We start from the raw sequence: 19794 nt of genomic DNA, 5'->3' as shown, positions 1-19794 counted from the left end.
TTCTTTCCTTTACCTCTCACTAAAAACATTACTCCTCCCCCACCCCACCTCTCTAATTAAAAATTATTTAGAACACCAGGATTTGGCTTTACAGACTTAAAGAGATCACACAAAGTTTAATGCTGAAAAATAAAATGATTTGCCCTGGTAGTCATTTTGCCCTGGGGAAAAGTACTGTCTACCAGTAGGTACTAGAAATCTCGAGAGTAATTGTAACAAAGTTCTTTTTTCAGGTATGTACTTCATTTAATAAGCATTTATTGAGCACCTTCTATACACTTCTAGAGGTACACAAAGAAAGGCATCACCTCAGTCATTCATTTCAGTGTTCTGCATGAGAAATAAAGTCTATCTCAAAAGAGGTTATACGAGTATATTCTGTCAGGAAAAAAATAAAGCAGGGTAAAAGGGATAGCTTGTGTCCAGAAGAGGAGAGAGAAGACGGCAGGATTTGACTCTTTAACCCCAGTGGTTAGGGTCGACTTCACTGATCAGTAACATTTGAGCAGAGACCTGAAGAAAATGATGGAAAGAGCAATATTGGTTCCTGATGGAAGAGTTCACAGATGGAGAGAACAGAAGATGAAGACCCTTTAGCAGGAATCTGCTCAAGAGATTTAAGGAAGAGTGAGGTAGCCCACGTGGCCAACAGGTTGAACAAGTGAGAGAGATGAAGGATATGAAGTTAGGAAGTGTGGGACTAAATCATGTGAGGTCTTGAAGGCCATTGTAAAGACTCTGACAGTCACTTCTGTATGACACACAAAACCATCGCTGGGCATTGAGCACAGGAGAGATGTAATGCAGGGACTCTGGTCCTGTTCCCCGCACAAGAACACAGGACATGGTGAGGCCAAAAAGGAACACCAACAGAGCAATAGATAGGGCAATCATACCACTATATTCTCCCTGGCATCTGGTTGAGACATAAAAGCAAACATCCGCCAGTACCCCAATGAGGTGTCTTCCTGCACCCCCGTCTTGCTGGCGGCCAGGCGAATCACAGGAAGTAGGATCAACACGATCCAGAATCTACCGACTGCTTCTCTGCCAACAACCCACCCCCTAGCGTAGCCATGGCAGTTATATTAGTGACTAATGCCTAACCGGTAACAGCTGATGGCCACCCAGCCACAGCGGATGGCCATCTGATTACAGCTGATGGCCATCTAATAACTGAGCCAGCGCCTTCCCACGTGAGGTCGAGAGCCTGGAAACTGCTCTCCTGGCTCTGTCCCCACAAGTGATATTTTGAGTCATTCTGGCTGATATGCTGAAGATAGACTGAAGGGGCTGTTTCAGTAGTCTGGGTGAGAGATGATGGTGGCTTTGACCAGGCTGGGGGAGGTGGTAGGAAGTCATCACATTCTGGACATACTTCAAAGGTCGGCTCCACCGTACTTGCAGACACACTAGGTATAGGATGCTAGAGAAAGAAAGGAGTCAAAGATGGCTCTAAGTTTTCTGGCCTGAGCAATTTCAAGGATGGAGATTCATTAAGATGGGAAAGACTGTGTGAAGAGCAGGTTTCAGGGGGAAAATTAGGAGTTTATTTGGATGTGTTACGTTTGAAATGTCTATTAGGTATTGACGGAATGAGGCTAAGTTGGGAGTTCGGGAAGATATAAATTTGGAAGTCACTGGCATATATGTGGTGTTTAAAGCCATGAGTCTGGGTAAGAATGCGAATGTAACTAAGTAACTGAAGGCCTACCAATGTTTGTAGTCAGAAAGATGGAGAGGAAGTATACCAAAGACAGAGGTGAAGAAAATGTATCGAAGAGGATTAAATAATTGACAGTGTCCAGGCTGATACATAAATAAGGTGAAAATTAGCTATTGGATTTGGCAACATGGAGGTCATTCATCGATGGCTATGACAGGTGTTGTCTAGGTTATAGGTAGGGACAAAAGCCTGATTGGCGTGGGTCCAAAAGAGAATGGGAAGGGAGGCATTAAAAGACATGAGTATAGACAACTCTTTAAAGGACCAGAGAAACTGAATAGTTGGGGGCTAGGGAGGCTTAGTTCATAGGACTTGGCCAGTAACACCGAAGGCAAGTGATGAGTGAAATACTTGAACTGCATCCCTTGCTGGAGGTTTGAGAACCAATCAGTTATCTAACCAGCTGTCAGATATTTCAGGTGTCTATATCTGAGCAAGACACAAAGCAGGATTTGGGCAGCAACAAAATGGCTGGTCTCGGCCTCTACCTGTCACTGGAAAAACTGATGATCTGGACAGAAACCACTCAGAACACTTGCTAGTACAGGCATCTCCCTTTATCACAATCAAGTCTGTTCCTGGAAATGTGCTGGCTAGTGAATTTCCAGATGGTGGGAGTCCTTTCCATTATTTTAAATGGGAAAAACAATAAAGCATTCTCACCACTTCATCCAAAACCCCAACTAGTTTCCCTAAATATCACTAAAACACTCTTCGACACCTGTAGGTGTTTAATATCTAATGCTCAATGCCTGGATTGTTATATATGACAATCTACCGAGGCTTTTTGAATAATATAAGGCATTTAAAACACATAGTTAATGCTTAACACTTCTTTAATGCTTAATTAGTGGGTACTCATGGGTGCGATATATAGAATATGTTTTCCCTTGACAGGGCAATGGACATATGTAAATGCACAATAAAATGTTAAAGAAACATAAGTGTAAATACTTAGCAAAATAAAATAAGCAAGCAAGGCAATTTTTTAATGGTTGCTTATTGATTAAAGAGTTAACTGAGATTGGGTGGGCTACCATGAGCTGGGAAGTACTAAGTGAAGCCATAAATGGCTGAGATTTGTCCCTGGCTAAGTCCTGGGACAGTCTTCTCTCCTTGGCACACAAATCCACAAAAGTGTGTGGCAGTGAGCCATCCAATAAAGCTTCAGGTGAAGCAATGAATACAAAAAACTTAACGTTTATTTGCATTTCTTTCCTTTCATTTATGGAGCTCTTGACAACCTGAGTCTGGGCTGTGATTGCATCGCTGAATGTGATGTTTCTACTCGTGTCACTTAGAACTGCATTCATCATTTTGTCTGCATCATTTACATTTATTTTAAAGACTTGACATTGAATATTCATTACTCCTCTTCTCCTCCTTCCACTGACCAAGGATGCATGTCAAGTTGAGCCAGTGCCACCTTATTAGAACACAAGTGTTCACGTGATCGTGTGGGGCAGATGCACATATCCAATGTACAGCATATTCACACAGTGTGGTCCTGGAGGACGAGCAGCTGAATTACGACTGCAGCTGTACATCTTATCACTGAGACTCAGACACAATTTAAACATTTTCATTGGAGCTCACAGGCAGATTATAGTGGGTTTTCAATTCCAATGATGAGTTTTGAATAAAAATTTTTGTAAGTTATTATAGGGAACAAACGGTAAGAGTTCAGACAGCAAGGAGTCTGCAAATGGTGTTTGATTGAAAGGCAGTGCAGGCTTTGGCATCAGACACAGACCTGAATCCACAACCTGGCGCCCCCGTTTATTAACTGTGTGATCTTGAGTAAGGTAGTTAATCTCTATGAGTCTCAGTTTCCTGAAATATGAACTGAGGGTAATAATGTTTCATTTACAGGGTTATTATAAGATCACACATACTGTGCATATATGGTGTCTGGTACACATATTAGATGCCCAATTTGGGGAAAAAACTATTTTAATTTGCCTATTAGTATGTGGATGTGAACAACAGAAACTTAAAGAAAGAAATGTATAAAATAGACTGAATACAGCATATTTGTAATTGAGGTAATAAGAGGAAAGTGAGACTGATTATGGTTATGCACAAGAAAACAGAGGGGGAAGCCATGTATTTAAAGGCAAGATGACTCACTGTAGGTTACATTTTTATTCTCTGTCTTGACAGGGCCTTATAAAAAAGCAGTGTCAGTCTGTTTAGTATTTTGCTGAGTGTTTGATGATGTTAGTGTTCAAGTCCAAAATGAATTGCCCAAGTCCAAAAAGAATTTGTTCTTTACCCATAGCAGTAATAACATACGGAATCCTTCTATGATAGCCGCATCCTGTATACGTTACCACAGGTCCAGGCCAAGGGCTATTTTCGAACTCATTTATGTATACTTTCTGGAAGTCAAGGTTATAGAATTGGTCACCATCTGTAGGGAGATGTTCCAGGAAAAGCCCGAGTACCTTTATAGCCCTCAGGGCCCAGTATACCTCCTCACCACACCCTATCCTAGACCAGCATTCCTTGTTGCCTGGGGCTATGCTTCCACCTGCATTCTCAGGTGGCCCAGCTAGTTTTCCTGTCTGTGTCTCAGTCTCCTGGACTTGGTGTATGCTCTATACCCCTGGTCACCGCTACTCATTAGTTCACCGTGGATCCTTGCACCCCTCTTTGAGCCACAGCCACTGCCTGAAGTAGCGTCATAGAGGAAATGAGATTCCGAGGCCCTAGCTCCACAAAGCCTGAAATCTCCAAGCTCTGCCTCTAAACCCTGCCCCCTAGACACACTTCCTGGAGGTCTAGTCATGTGTGATCCATGCCTGCCTGGCTTGCTGTTTCTCCACGATTGGGGGTGGAGGTGGGGAGAACAAAAGAAAGGAAAACCACTTCAAGATGGGAGGATCACCCACATCAGTCAAATGAATGTAGGCTTTGGAGCCAGACAGCCTGGATTTGACTCCCAGCGCAAGTTACTTAACTCCTTTGCTCCTAAGTTTCCTCATCTGTAAAATGGAGATAATAACAATACTTATCTTATAGGTCGTTAAGACTATTAAGCAAGTTGCTACATTGATAAAGTGCTCAGAACTGTGCCTTCCACATATTAAGTATTACCGTGTTTCCCTGAAAATAAGACCTAGGCAGACAATCAGCTCTAATGCATCTTTTGGAGCAAAAATTAATATAAGACCCGGTATTATTATATTATATTATATTATATTATATTATATTATATTAAGACCTGGTCTTTTTTTTTTATTAAAGTTTATTGGGGTGATAATTGTTAGTAAAGCTACATAAATTTCAGGTATACAATTCTGTATTATATCATCTGTAAATTACATTGTGTGTTCACCACCCAGAATCAGTTCTCCTTCCATCACCATATATTTGATCCCCTTTACCCTCATCTACCACTCCCCACCCCCTAGACCTGGTCTTATATTATTATATAAGACCCGGTCTTATATTATAGTAAAATAAGACCGGGTCTTATATTAATTTTTGCTCCAAAAGACGCATTAGAGTTGAATGTCCGACTAGGTTCTTATTTTGGGGGAAACGCGGTATCTATCTATATCTATATCTCTCTATCTCTATTTTTGTCTCTATCTCTCAGTCTCTCTCTAGAGACTGTAACGTGGCCCAGACTCAAGGCCTCTGCACAAGTCCAGAGACCACTCATACAGTAGGACTATATGTGAGTAACACGCCAGGAACAGGGCTGCAACAGCCCTCCGCCCGGCTAGATCCCTTTCACAGAGTAGTATGCCATGAGGTCTGCAGAGCACACAGGGAGGACAGTGTCCCGCTTTCTTGGGGTCCAGAAAAGAAGAAGGTGTGTCCTAGAATGAACAAGTGTGGGGCCAGGGGAACATCACATCCATGGTCTTTTTTCTTCCTGTTGCCACAGACTCTGCAAATGGGCATCAAACACTTCTCTGGACTCTTCATGCTGCTGTGCGTCGGGTTGGGTCTGTCCATCTTGACAACCATTGGTGAGCACATAGTGTACAGGTTGCTGCTACCACGGATCAAGAACAAGTCTAGGCTGCAATACTGGCTCCACACCAGTCAGGTAAGTGCCACAGGCGTCTTGCTCCACTATTCTTAAACGTCAGTATTCCCAGTAATGGGAGAATGCAGAGCCCCAAGTCAGACCGACAAATGACAAGTTACCAAGAGCTCTAGGGTGGTGCAGATACTCTCAATGTAGAGGATAATGTAGAAGATAGAGTTTCTTCTATCCCATTAATTCATGTCCCCTTAAATTAAGCTATCCCATAATGCCCCTTCCTTTCACACAACCCTCCACAGCTGCTCACAGTGGAAGCCATAGAATTGTTTTTAACCTGGTTTCACTTAATAGTGACAATCTGAAGAGATGGTATTAAAGATTTGTTTCCTACAGATTCTTTTCTTGCCAAAATTGAAACCCATTAAATGAGCTTGAAGTCTCTGCATCCCTTTCGATCAGGGATGTCAAAACTGCGGCCCTGGGCCACCTGCGGCCCGCAATCCATTTTTAATTGACCCTCAGCAAATTCCAAAAATATATTTAGTTTACTTCAATAAACCAGGTGAGGCAATACGTACTTCACCTCGAGTCAGTGGCCCAGCTGTTTGTGTATTTTACTGCATACGGCCCTTGGTGAAAACCGTTGAAAAAAGTTTGGACACCCCTGCTTTAGATGAACCCACTGGCCCTGTTCTCTCTGCATTTTCAATGGTCCAGAAAATGGGGCCGTTCTCACCCCATTTATTTGTCATGCTGACCTCTCGGCTTTGTTATCACAGTACTTTTCTTTCTAGGTAGGTGACTGTCATTGGCTCGGTTACACTAGAACCCTATTTTTCCTACTTTCCTCCTAGGAAGTGTTTGGTTTCCTAAGAACTCTCACAGACAACTGATTTTCTCCATTGTATGTTAACGTGATTGGTTGCTTTCTCAGGAGTTTTCCCCTTTTTTATTTTGGCTGCTAAGAAGTTCAGACAAGTTTTTGACTCACCTTTAGCAATTACACAAGGCTCTTTGCCACACATTAGTTACGATAGCTCTACTTTACATCACATACCTTTTTACAACCCAGAGCATTTCTGAGCTTCCTATCAAATTTTTTGTTTCCTCCAGGTAGAATAATGACTGATAATTAGAATTCTTGTTCTCTTGAGATTTGGGAGTGAATGTTGATCTGTTCATAGGCATCCCTGGAAATTTATTTAAAGAGGCCAAGATTAGCAGCGACGAGATAATCTCAGGCGGTACTTTGTCCCTGACTGTGTGTTCCTAATGATCTCTATGCGTGAATCTGTTCTTTCCACCAGAGATTACATAGAGCACTAAACACATCATTTGTAGAGGAAAAGCAGCCCCGTTTCAAGACTAAACGTGTGGAAAAGAGGTAAGAAGGGGCCAGTGCCAGGTTTCTTCAAATTTGTTAATATGAAAGTTTACAGATGTAACTGAGACTCCATGCTCAAAAGGGGAATAATGTATAAATAATTCAGATCAAATTAGAACCAAGTTGCTGATAAACACAATCAGTAAAAATAGATGTGGTTTCAAATAGAAATAAAACAGACAGAAACCATATCTGTACATATATGAACACTGAAATGCAGTATAGGCAATGTATGTTGTGGTTGAAAGTGCAGATGTGGTTTCTAGAGTCAAGCAGCTGGATCCAAATCCCGTCTCTGACATTTACAATATGGGTGTCCTTGGGCAAGTTATTGATTTAACCTCTCCCTGCCTCCATTTCCTCATTTGTGAAACGGAGATAAAAAGAGTCTGTACTTCCTAGAGATGCTGTAAGGATGAAATGAAATAATACATGTAAAGCCCTGAAAACAAAGCTCTTTCAGCAATTACTCTTGTGTACCCAATACGTGTAAGGCTTAATTCATGAATACTGCAGGTAATTGATTTCATGTGATATGGCCTTTTTGGCATGTTTCCACTCCCCACTCCATTCCAGCACTCCTAGGAATAGTTGAAATCTGCAACAGATGTGTTCTGCTTAATCCATTTCTTGGCACTCTTCCTACAAACTCCCCAGAAAGGAGCATCTCATTAACAGAAAGTAGCAAGCATTAAATGCATAGATGACATTTGAAAATTGGAACTTCGCACCTTCCCCACGTTCAGCCAGTGGATGACTGTTGCGTGTTTCATTCCCGGTGGCTAAAGATGTCACAAGCATTTGGGTCTGGTTCCTGCCGGGCGGCTGTTGAATGCTGCCTTAAGGCGGCCCTCCTGCTTCTTTCACAGGCCCAGAGACCTCATTTGAGGGCATTATCTCCAAGTAACTGTCATCTGTGGCAGATTCGCAGCCCAAAACTTGGCTTTCTGGGTAATTTTGAAATCTGACACTCACACTTCTCATTCATCATAGAAGAAAAGGAAAAAGGTGAAACACATGATTAGTTCTTATTATTTGAAATTCCCCTGAGACTGCTTGCAGTCGTCTTCTCTCCGGCGTGCATCTAGCTTGTCAGAATCACTTCCGATACATCCCTTATAGCCTCTCTTTCCCGTCTATGAGCACACACCCCTCTCCCTCTCAGTCTGTGGTCTTCCCCTATCATACTGCAGCGCTGTGAGGAACAAGCTGCAACCTAATCAGGTCACAGCTGTTCTATGTCATGTTACATATGTTTTTTCTGTGATTATTTTTGACATAAATTTTTAACCATAGGAACACAAGAAGACATAGCAGCAAAGACATCATCTTCTAATGACAAAACATTTGTTTTCCAGCCATAATAGAAGCAGGAAGCCCAATAATCCCATTTCCAACTGTGATGAGATTCTTATTCCATCTCTCTCCCCTAAGTTAAGAACCAAATGCGTTTTTCACTCGACTAATGCACTTTTCTTTGTGAATTCCCTTCTGGAATTCCTCATTTTGAGCAGATAAGGCAGAACACACCCTCATGGTTTACCTTGGGCCCACCTGTCCTGTGCCACCTCCCTACAACCTAACAGTCACTGTAACCTTTCAAAGGCAATGAGTGTTTGAGGTACCACAGCTGTCAATATCTCTTCTGAATGGTCTATTGGAGTTTCGAACCTCAATGTTACGTAATTGCTCTGTGGAAGCTTGTTTTGCTCATGTTTAGTGTTAAATACCGTTCACTCACTGGTCACATTACATTCTAAGGCTGAGGAAGGAAGGCTTGATACAAAACTCAACCTAAACACTGTATAGGCCAGCAATGTAACACACTCATTCCTTCCAATTAGACACTAAGTCTGACGCTCAGCATCTGTCATCTTGCATTCGTAGGTGGTCCAGAGCCACCTGTCAATGATCAGAGCAATTGTGATGCTAGTAACTAGGATTTGTCGTGGAATCTAGCTTTTGTTTATCCTTCTATATTATATTCTCAGATACATGTACAAAGCTCTGGAGAAAACCAGATTGGCTATATCTACTTACCTGATTTCTGTGGTTGCCTGGACAGTCCAGGAAAATGGGTAGATGCCCGACGCCCAGGTTTTCCCCATTATGAATCATACTCTGGTACTAGAGTTAGTTCTGTTGGCTTGAAGACACTCTCTCCCTCTTTGGAAGAATATCTACGCAAATGCCCATGTCTGCTATGACTTGACATTCCTCCTGTGTGCTCCATATTTATTGAATGAATAAAGCAATAGATAAATGAATGAATTAGTAACATATGGGTTTGAGGAAAGGCACAGAGAAATTTGGGGCCATGGTGTGAAAGTAGATGTTGCTCCTTTTTTATGTAAAGCAGAGAAAAAGGTAGATATTGCAAGAGACTATTTATTTATATATATTTCTTGTTTTATTCAACATGTGATTTCACGTAAATTTTGGTCTATCCTTCACCCCACTGGCTTTCTAATATGCCATCCTTTTTCCTTTCCTCTCACCCCAAGATACACAAACATTGTAAATAACACATACCACAAATAAGATTGTTTTGAAATTATTCAAACTCAATTGGAAATGATTTAAAGGAAAAATTAAAGGGAAGTGTAAGGCTAGAAGGGAAATTATAACCACATCTTTGATCCAAGTGTAAAACCAGTAGAGCTATAATTGGGTTCATTATAGAATTTTCACCCAGCCCAGGACACATGAAAGCTGAGCTCTGGTGCTCCCTGCTCATTTATATGAGATGTAAACTATGAGAAATATTAAAGACCTACAGGGTGGTTTGGCAGGTGTTTGTGTATTTTAATAACTTGGGGCATGTATCAGTTAGTTATTGCTGTGTGAGAAATTATCTCAATACTTAATGTTTCAAACAACAGTGAGTTGCTTATGAATCTATGGGTCAGCTGTGCAGTTTACTGATCTGGGCCAAACTTGGCTGATCTTGGCTATATTTGCTCCTATGTCTGCAGCCAGCTTGGGGACAGTGGGGAAAGCAGCTAAGGGCTGGCTGGTGTCTGATGGCCTCAGCTGGATCAACTGGAAAGACAGGGGACTCTCTCCACAGGGTCTGTTATCATCCAGCAGACTAGTCTGGACTTGTTCACAGGCAGTAGCAGGGTTCTGAGAGAGACAGCGGAACTGTGAGAAGCTTCTTAAAAGTTGAGGCTTAACACTGCCACCTGCCACTCCTACCACTTTCTTGGGCCAAAAAAGTCAAGAGACCAGACTAAATTCAAAGGGAAGGGAAAGCAGACGGTCTCCCCTTGCGTTCCCCCCTTAAGGGTGAGCTGCAAAATCCCATTACAGAGGGGCGTGGATAAAAGGAAGAACAGAGGATTATGACCACTTTTGCAATCTACCACAGGGCAGAATGAAACAAAATCATCCTACTAAGTTCTTGTGCTTTCATTCCCTTCCACGCAACTGAATCCAGACTTTATTAATTATCCCTCCCTTTCCCGCTGTCCCTACAGGTCCTTCCCTTCTCTTCCCAGCCAGTAAGAGTCCAGTAATAAAGTCTTGACTCAGTTATATGGATGAAAACAAAGGCACAGGGACTTCATAGAGTGTTTCTATTTTGTTTTGCCCTGTGGTACGTTGCTAAAGTGGTCCTAAGCCTCATCCTCCTTCTTCTCCTCCAACAAGGCTAGAAGAAATCAGTAGTGATGATGCTTAGGGCTGTCATCTGTTCTTATAGCAAGAAACTCTTCTCGTGGCATCCAGCTGTCAGAGTGCATTTCAGAAACCAGATCCCCCTCTTCCTGTGCCTGGCGAGCAATAACTCTCTGGCTGTCTACGGCCGTCTCTCTGAGGTGGTGGTAGATGGTTCAAAGCAAGCCTGAAAGAGGATTGTGAATCCATTTCTATTTGACTTTCATTATCCCAGCCAAAATTTGAGGCTTTCTTGCGGGGGGTTTTGTTAAGCTTCAGAACTGAGCTATCAGCCAAGTCATCCCTGTAACGGGAATCTTTTTGCTGAAACTTGCAGCTTGTATGCTTTTATTCTCCTCAAACTCAATTAGCAGTAAACACCCGAGTGGTCCTACGGGACTAAGGATGAGCCTATTATAGTATCTATCATCAGGCTCGTGCTTAGAGCCCGACAGCTGAATAAACCAATTCTGTCCTTGACCAGCTTTCTAGCCATAGAATGTTTCGAGACAGTGCTGATTTCTGAGCCTCACTGGCAAGAAGGAAACAAGAAGGCATCTAGGGTTCTTCATAAAAGAATGTGCCATACTCTAGTCCACCAGCCCTCAGATGATACACCCATGCCCACTGTCAGGACAGCATAAGCCTTGATAAGACCTTGAACTTCAGTTAAAAAGAATTGTATTGGCTCCTTTTGTACCCGTAACACTACCGTGTTTCCCCGAAAATAAGACCGGGTCTTATATTAAGTTGTGCTCCAAAAGATGCTTTGGGGCTTATGTTCAGGGGATGTCCTCCTGAAAAATCATGCTAGGGCTTATTTCCTGGCTAGGTCTTCGGGGAAACACGGTATCTAGCAGGCTGTCTGTCCATGGCTTTGTTACTCATCTCTGACTGCGTACCCAGCTCCATATTATTCACACAGGAAATGGCTTAACAATCAGGCATAACACTTTGAGAGCTGCAGAGTGGAAGGTCAATCTAAAGTGCCCCTTTGGTTCCTAGGTCCAATGTGGGACCCTGTCAGCTCTCCGTGTGGAATACTTCCAATCTGAGTCATGACAACCGACGAAAATACATCTTTAGTGATGAGGGAGCACAAAACCAGCTGGGCCTCGGGACCCACCAGGACATCCCGCTCCCTCCAAGGAGAAGAGAGCTCCCTGCTTCGCTGGCCACCAACGGGAAAGCAGACTCCCTAAACACAGCTCGGAACTCAGTGATGCAGGAGCTCTCGGAGCTGGAGAAGCAGATTCAGGTGATCCGGCAGGAGCTGCAGCTGGCGGTGAGCAGGAAAACGGAGCTGGAAGAGTATCAAAGGACGCACCGGACTTGTGAGTCCTAGGCGACCACGTGCTCCCATCTCAGTTCCTGGCCTTCCTCTGAGCCCTTTGTAATGCTCTTTTGTAACGACTGACAAAGGTGTGGGAACCTGAGGTCTAGGTCTTCTTAGCGGTCAAGTCCGCTCTGCCCAGCCTAAAAAGCAGCAGCAGCCCTTCCCAAGCTCACTCCCTAGGTCTCCAGGGTAGCAGTCTTTCAGAACGAGAACCTTTAAATAGCCAGGAGTGAACTCTGCATAAGGGATCTGTGAATAACCACACAACCCCAGCTCCGGTTAACCGTTTCACCAGGTGCCACAGTAATATTTCTGGGTTTTCAGTCCTTTCTCTGCCCTATCAACAACAAGAGGGAAAAACTGATTCCTCATACCTGTGTCTTACTGGGTTGTTGGGTTTATTCTTAGTATAGAACGGGATTATCCAGGGTTGTGGCTTTTGATACAACTCCCCAGTCTAGATGTGTACCTGCAATCTGAACGGGGAACAGGGTGAGAGCTAGAGAAACTTAGGATAGGGCAGTGGGTGCTTAAAACGTTAACTGAACTCATTAGTACCACAGCAGGCCAAGGACTGATTGGATCGGGCAAGAGCCATGGAATCGAAAGGGTCCTGGACCTCCGATATCATCCTAACATTTAGTAGGAACACGTTTACGTGCCACTATGAAAGGGGACAGGGATGTGGTGAGTGGGAACAGAGGACAGCATGAAGAGGCATTAAAAATGTACATGTGCTTTTAGAACAAAAGCTCTGGGCCAGAAAAGCACTTTGGCTGAGGAATGAATAGGACTAGACTTCCAATCTACCGAAGCTTCTCCACTACAGTGTGTGCCTTTTGTGAAGGAAAAGGAAAGCGAGAAAAGCAAAGCAAGGATGTGGCCTTAGGATAAAACTGGAATATCCCTGCTTATTGCGTGAACAGGGTATGTGAGCTAGGGGTTAAGTGACAATATTCTGCAGACCACACACCAGGCCACGTTCGGATCGGCAGTTTCCTCTCTCTCAGCTCTCAAAATCCCAAAAGTGAATCTCAGTGTTGTGAACATCACAAGCTTCACCATCCAGGAATGTACCCTGTGCTTTTCATATCTGTATTGCAAATCTCCTGGCCTCCGAGGACCTATGAACAGGTTGGTCCCTCCAGCTTTCCCCCAGGCTCCATCTAATGGCCCCAAGAGATTGATACCAGTAATTGTTTTTCCCTCTGCTGAGCCATTCCTTTCCTAGTGTACAGCTGCTGGACATGCAGAAAGAGGAAGGAAAATGGGATCTATAGAACTTCAGTTCCCAGTGTTAGGGTAGACAGGAATCACCTAGGAGCTCATTAGAATGCTGATTGTCGGGACTCTTCCCCAAAGATGGGTGGGGGGGAAGACTCCAGGTGAGCTCAGAAACTCTTGTTAACCAACATCCCCGCGTGACTGACACATGTGGTCCAAAAATTACTCTTCAAGAAATTCTGTTCTAGACATGGAACTGCCCCAGGCAAGGGCAGAAGTGGGAAGAGCCTTTCTGAGAGTTCTTTGAACTTCGGCACACCTGCTGATTCACCTTCCGCACAGCCACTCCCCAACCCCCGCAGGCACCATTTAGGACTAGACCTCCGCGTTTATCAGTTATTTGCTTTATCTTCTCAGTGCTCTTCGCTGTACCCAATCCATTCGAATACCTAGTGAGTTTGCAGCGCTGTGGCAAGCTCTGGTGTTGTCACAGCCACAGATCCCTGCAAAGGCACGGCGCTCTCGCTCATTTTGGATGGAATGAATCCCTGCCTTTCCACCAAGGGCAACCCAGTCTCCCAGGCAAAGATAACACCCTAAGCTGTAATTAGATAACACCTTAGCAGTTAGTTAATTGTCTGAGAAAACCCAGGGGTGGCTGTAGGCGCAGAGATACTGATGAGGGAGGTGAGAGGGTTCTAAACTTAGACTTCATCAGCCTCGCAAATGAAACAGTTCAACAGTGAGGGAACAGGTGGGCCCTGGTAACAGAAAGCACCACTCTGCTTTCAATGAAATGCCCTCTCCTCCCATGTTCTCACCTGACTCAGAAGTAGGTTTGCAACTGCCTTTGGAAGATTGTGCCCCTTAGCCATCCCTTTCCATCTGCAACTGCTGAGGATGCTGTAGAGACTCTGGCATCATGCTCTGTGCACCCCTAAACCTCTGTGCAGCCTGGGAGGCTAACTCCACGTGTACCTCAATGCACATAACAGCCATGCTCCTCATGTTGTACGTGAACGTTTTTATAACTCAACTCACTTCCTGACTGTACTTGAGAAGCTGGCTATTGAAAGGAACCCAGAGGTGAATTCTTTTGTAAAGAATCCTTTTGTAATGCAATTACTTATCCCTTAATGTATCTGTTTTGTAAGTTTGGATTTTTGTATATCAGGTTTACCTTAAACTTCTCTACTGAGGCATTCTGAGCAGAGGTGATAACATGCTAGACCACCCCTGCCTGTCCACAAAGTAGACGGCCAGTGCACAGCTCCTCGAGTGTCTTCTGAGAAACTATGGGGCCAAAACTGTGGCCAGGACACGGCAAGAAGCAGCAGGGACTGAAAGCAGACTTACAGCTTGAAATGCCTCCAGGTTCTAGATAAACAAAAACAAAGCATAATTGCTTGCGGTTAAACGAAGCCGTCTTCCTGTTGATTAGCGATGGTAATTTTTATTGGTAGTGATTGAACAGTGTTTTGCAATTTGTGAAACAGTGTGTTGTGTTTTGTAAAAAGAGTTCATGAAATGGTGGGTCCTTTCAAAACCCTCCTTTCTATTCTGTTCCACCTCTGTTCTCTCAACTCCCCTCAGGCTCAAAAACACAAGGATCAGAAGTCCTCAGGTGGAGGGTGTTTTGGTAAAGAAGAAAGACGTAAGGCAGGCCACCTTGCCTCTTTGAGGGCTGTCCTACTTCATGAAATCAGGAAGGCCATTTCTTTTTCCCCAAGCTCTGGTGCTGGGAAACCTGGGACGTGACAGCCTGATTATGTCGCACACCCCCAACCGTCTTTTCCAAGGAGGAATTTCTGGAACTGGAAGCACATAGTGAAGTATGACTCGGGGAGTTAGAACAGAGAGCTCACTTGGTTCCTGTAAATAATAAGATCCCCAGAGTATGGATGCCTCAAGGTAGAGGAACCAAGGGGATTCCTTCCACAACTAAAGACAAGTTGGAAGAATGACTGAGACAAACAAGTGAGGCAGCCACAGGGACAATCAGTGGAGGTCTTTAATGTGCCTGGAGGTGACGCTCCATTATTCATGAATCTTGTTGTGGCACAAGCTCTATAAAGGAGCTGCTGCTTCCGTGCCAACCAGAGAAGTGGTAGGTGGGACAAATGCCAAGGAAACAGAGCCAGGTCGTCTGGCAACAGGCTTCTCAGTGTTGGTGTTGGGTCTGTCAGAGCTTAGGAGCTAGTGAGCACTCCCTGGTGTGGATAAAGGAAGGAGAAAGGAACTACTTCAGAGCCTCTCTTTCTCCCCAGATTTTTGATAAGCAAACCAGAAAATCCAAGTCTTCAGAAGAAACTGCTTTCTAGTCATGAAAACCACTTCACTATCTTCACTGTTTAGTTCTTTCTTCCCCCACAGACACTATCCATCTAATCCAGAATTCCCTCACTTTTTTTTTTGTTTAGTTTAGTTCCTGTTTTATGAGAACAATGTACTTAAAAGTATTTTCTTAAGGTTTGTAAAGAGTGTTTGCATCGTGTCTTCATTTCAATGTGTTTGCAATCGCTCCGCTCCAGGAAGAACTGAAATGCTGTCTTGTGAGCATGAAGTGAACAGGCTGTTTTGCTCCAGCCACTTTTCTTGTACAACCACGTGGATGGACTAAATGTCCTCAGGTCTTTTCCATCTTCAGTTTCTATGACTGTGGAATAAATGTTCAGATAGAAACTTCACTTTCGGATGTACTGCCGGCATTGTCTTTGGGGATTCAAATGTTGAAATGGCACCAGGCCCTTCCTAATAGGGGACTCACTGATGCTGTGATTTACGCTTATTTCCTTGTATCATCCAAAGTGGCACAAAATATGCTGGAAAAACTCTGAACCCTGGCATTATGCAGTAGAACTGAAATGGCTTTGTCTGAGAGAGACATTCAAGAAAAGCCACAATATTAAGCTCTGCCCTGACCACCCTCATTTAGTAATTCAACAAACATCTTGTAAACAGCTTGTATTTATGTGCGTGCTGGAGACACAATGGTGAATAATATGGGCATGGTCTCTAACCTAAGGGACCTTCTCACAATATGTCCTTTCCATCACCTCTAAATAGCCAATACTGTAAGAGCTAACATTTATTACTTATTTTATAAACCGTTTTAATCTTCATTAAAACCTCATGACAAATCTACTCTATAGACTTTCTAGAGTAGATAAACTAGACCTCTAGTTTACAAACGGAAAAGCTAAGGGTCAGGGAATTATGTAGGTTATCCCAGATCACGTGGCTTGTAATAGTAGTAGCAGATATTCTTACGTAGGCAGTGCAATTCTTAACAACCTATATCATCAGAACTCTGATCGTTGCCTTACAACTTCCTCTTTTTCCTCGAACCCCTTTTAGTCTTTCTGCCCTGCCTCAGCCTGGCCCCCAGCTCCACGGACATGGAAGCCCATGTGGTAACTGCACCTGCATTGGTCCACTTGAGCTCAATAATGAAGCACACGAGTGACACAGAAATAGTTTAGGCATCTCTTTTGGCTGCTTTCTGGTCCAACCAAGAACTGGTATAAACACAGCTGAAAATCACTCAGCAGTCCTCAGTCCCCAGTATCTATCTCTGACAACTCCAGCAGTTTTGGCTGCTAGCACACTTGCCGTTGTGAGTCTAGCTAGCGCTGATGCATTCTTCACATGCATTCTTTTTGGAATATACCCAAGTCAAATCTCATAAAAATATAAACCTACTTTAACCTAATTTGACTAACTTACCCAAGGCATTTTTCGGGTATGCATCAATCATTCCTTTTGGGGGGATGATTTTGAGCCAGACATTGGGCTAGCTGTTGGAGATAGAAAGATAAAAAAGCAGATTCTGATCCCATGGAACTCAAAAGTCTAGTGGGGATACACACACTGGCAAAACAATGTGGAGTGTACTCTGATAAATGCACATCAGGTATTACAAGAACAAAGAAAAACATTTGTGTGTATGGGGGTGTGCATTGAGTTGGGAAGGTGTGGCAATAGGGCAACTTAGAAACATCAAGTAGTTAATATGGCAGAAATTCAATGTGGGTGGCAAGCTCTAAAGACTGGAAAGAGAAAAGCAGAGTCAAGATCACTGTGCTAAATTGGACTTGTATCCCAAAGACTACAGGAACCATTAAAGGATTTTAAGGTGAAGAGGGACATATTTAAAAGATCAGGGTCCTCACCACTGAGTGGAACCGGTCAGTCCCATGCATTTAGGTTGTTTGTAGGGCAGTGAGCAACTGAAGTTAACTTTTTGATTCTCGGGAATGACTCAGGCATGACACCATTTAACCAGGACAGGTGGACTTAGAGATGCACAAACACATGTAGCCTAGATTGCAAAAAGAATGTCAGTCTTTTTTTTTTCCTGGAAATGGGAAGAAAATGTAGAAGAAAAATTGAACTCTCAATTTCATTATTCATAATAATAAAAGTTAGTATTTTGAATATTTATTAGGTGCCAGGCAGTGTTAAATGTTTTGCCTATATTGGCTCATTTCATCCTCAATACAATGCTGTAATGTAGTTATTATTACATATAGATGAAGAAACTGACACAGAGCTGAAGTAACTTGCTAATAAGTGGCAGGGCCATACTCATCCGAGTCTGACTTCGTATGAAATAGGTTTAGCACAGCACCTGGAATCACAATAAGCACTCAACAAATACAGAAACAGACTGGGTGAGGAAGAAGAAACCTAAGATCCTTTTGGTTCAATTTTACTCTACAACAAAGTGAATAGGAACTCAATGAATAGAACAAAACGCAGTCCTAATCTGCGGCCTGGCAGAGATCCTACTCACATTAGAACTATCAAGGATAAATACACTGGGCTTATAAAAGTCTTCGGAAAGATTCAGGAAGTATTTTCACTTATGATCTCCCTGATGACAAGCACTCTATTGATAACAGTTTTCCACTTAGGGTAAAAAAAGACCAGTAGAGATCTGTCACATTTTGATTCTGCTACTAAACTGAGTGACCCTGGGGCCTGTTTCCTCCTCTTTAAGGACATGGCTTGAGGTCCCTTTGAGCTCGCATCCTAGCTTTCAAATCATTCCACTACGTAGATTTCAGTAACGTGAAATCCTCAGAGCTTATCATTTTATATTAATGTGAATATGCTGATTCCAATTTTGTCTACAACTTCCCTCAAAAAAAAAAAGGTTAAACCTACAGTAAGAGAAGCCCTCGCTATCGTGAGTTGCCTCTAACAGAGGTATTAGTTTCAGAATTCATAATTCCGAATTTTATCACAAGAGAAATTTAAAATGCAGTTATATATTCTAAGATAATCCAAATTCAAAGTTACTTCAATATGTGAAGAAAAATTTCCACCTAGGGGGTGAAAAAAAATGAATAAGGCTTGAATTCATACACTGGTCCAATAAAGCAGACTTCTGAAGATTTGTTAGCAGAAGTATGGCACTCAATGAACTTAATCACGCAAATCCTTACCAAGTACTGTGTGCCAGGCCCTCTGCTGGACTCTGAGGATTAGATTAAGATATCGTCCTTTCAATGTCCTGATTGTAGTAATTGTGAAGTACGGCATAAGACCTGAATATCTAACATTAGAAAAAAACCGAACTTGGGCAGAAATCCCCAGAAGTAAAGCTCCATTTTTGGGATGGGACAATTACAGATCTAGGAGATTGTATAGTTATGTTCATGCCAGGCATTTCCTATTGGCAAACGCCATCTAACGTACACACAACCCACCAATTATCTACTTACTCTCTGTGTAGCTGTCTTACCATGTCAGGCAGGTAGATTTTTATGACATGAACTAGTCAAAACTTTTCTGCAGACCCACTGGTACTTGGGTTTATCAATCAATCGACAGTCCAGGAAAAACCTCAAGGACCATAATTTAAAGGCATTCCACACCAGCAGAAGACCATGGAAATAGGTGAGAGCAGCGTACGGTTTTCTTCAAGAGCATCACCATCCCCGTAGGTCTAAAAGACGGGTGATCGCGATCGTCCACCATCTCCCCACGAATCCCCAGGATACTGAATCACACTCGCCACTCAAGTGGCAGGCACATCGTACTGCGTGCACAGAATCCCTACCCTTGAGGAGCAAAGATGCTTGCGGATCTGGACAAAGAAACAAGGAATCCCAATGGAAATTCATGTAAGAATGCAATAGTTAGCAGAAACAGCTGAACATCTTTCAAAACGATCTCTCTACGTAGTTCCATGTATCCCCAAAAAAAGACCGGGTCTTATATTAATTTTTGCTCCAAAAGACACATTAGGGCGTATTTTCAGGGGATGTCTTGTTTTTTCATGTACAACAAACTACATTTATTCAAATACAGTCATGTCATCTTCTTCTGGAAACATCATCATAATGTACTAAATGCGTCTGTCTGGCTGACAATCTTAACTGGGGCTTATTTTCGGGGTAGGTCTTATTTTTGGGGAAACATGGTAGGTAAAAAGGTAAGAGCCAAGCCATGTAGTT

At 43.0% G+C, this 19794-nt stretch overlaps 1 protein-coding gene across 1 annotated transcript in view; it reads left to right on the top strand.

Annotated features, from left to right (window-relative positions):
* Window positions 1-12156, top strand: part of GRIN3A (glutamate ionotropic receptor NMDA type subunit 3A) — a 144756-nt gene extending 132600 nt beyond the window's left edge. Inside the window, exons 7-9 of the mRNA XM_033124088.1 lie at window positions 5625-5789; window positions 7037-7113; window positions 11776-12156. Of these exons, the coding sequence (XP_032979979.1) occupies window positions 5625-5789; window positions 7037-7113; window positions 11776-12115 (582 nt within the window). The 3' untranslated portion in view covers window positions 12116-12156. The remainder of the gene's footprint in view (window positions 1-5624; window positions 5790-7036; window positions 7114-11775) is intronic.
* The last annotated feature ends 7638 nt before the right edge of the window (window positions 12157-19794 follow it).

Source organism: Rhinolophus ferrumequinum, chromosome 12 (genome assembly GCF_004115265.2).
Source record: "Rhinolophus ferrumequinum isolate MPI-CBG mRhiFer1 chromosome 12, mRhiFer1_v1.p, whole genome shotgun sequence".
Lineage (NCBI taxonomy): Eukaryota > Metazoa > Chordata > Mammalia > Chiroptera > Rhinolophidae > Rhinolophus > Rhinolophus ferrumequinum.
This window is presented reverse-complemented; position numbering and strand designations above follow the sequence as displayed.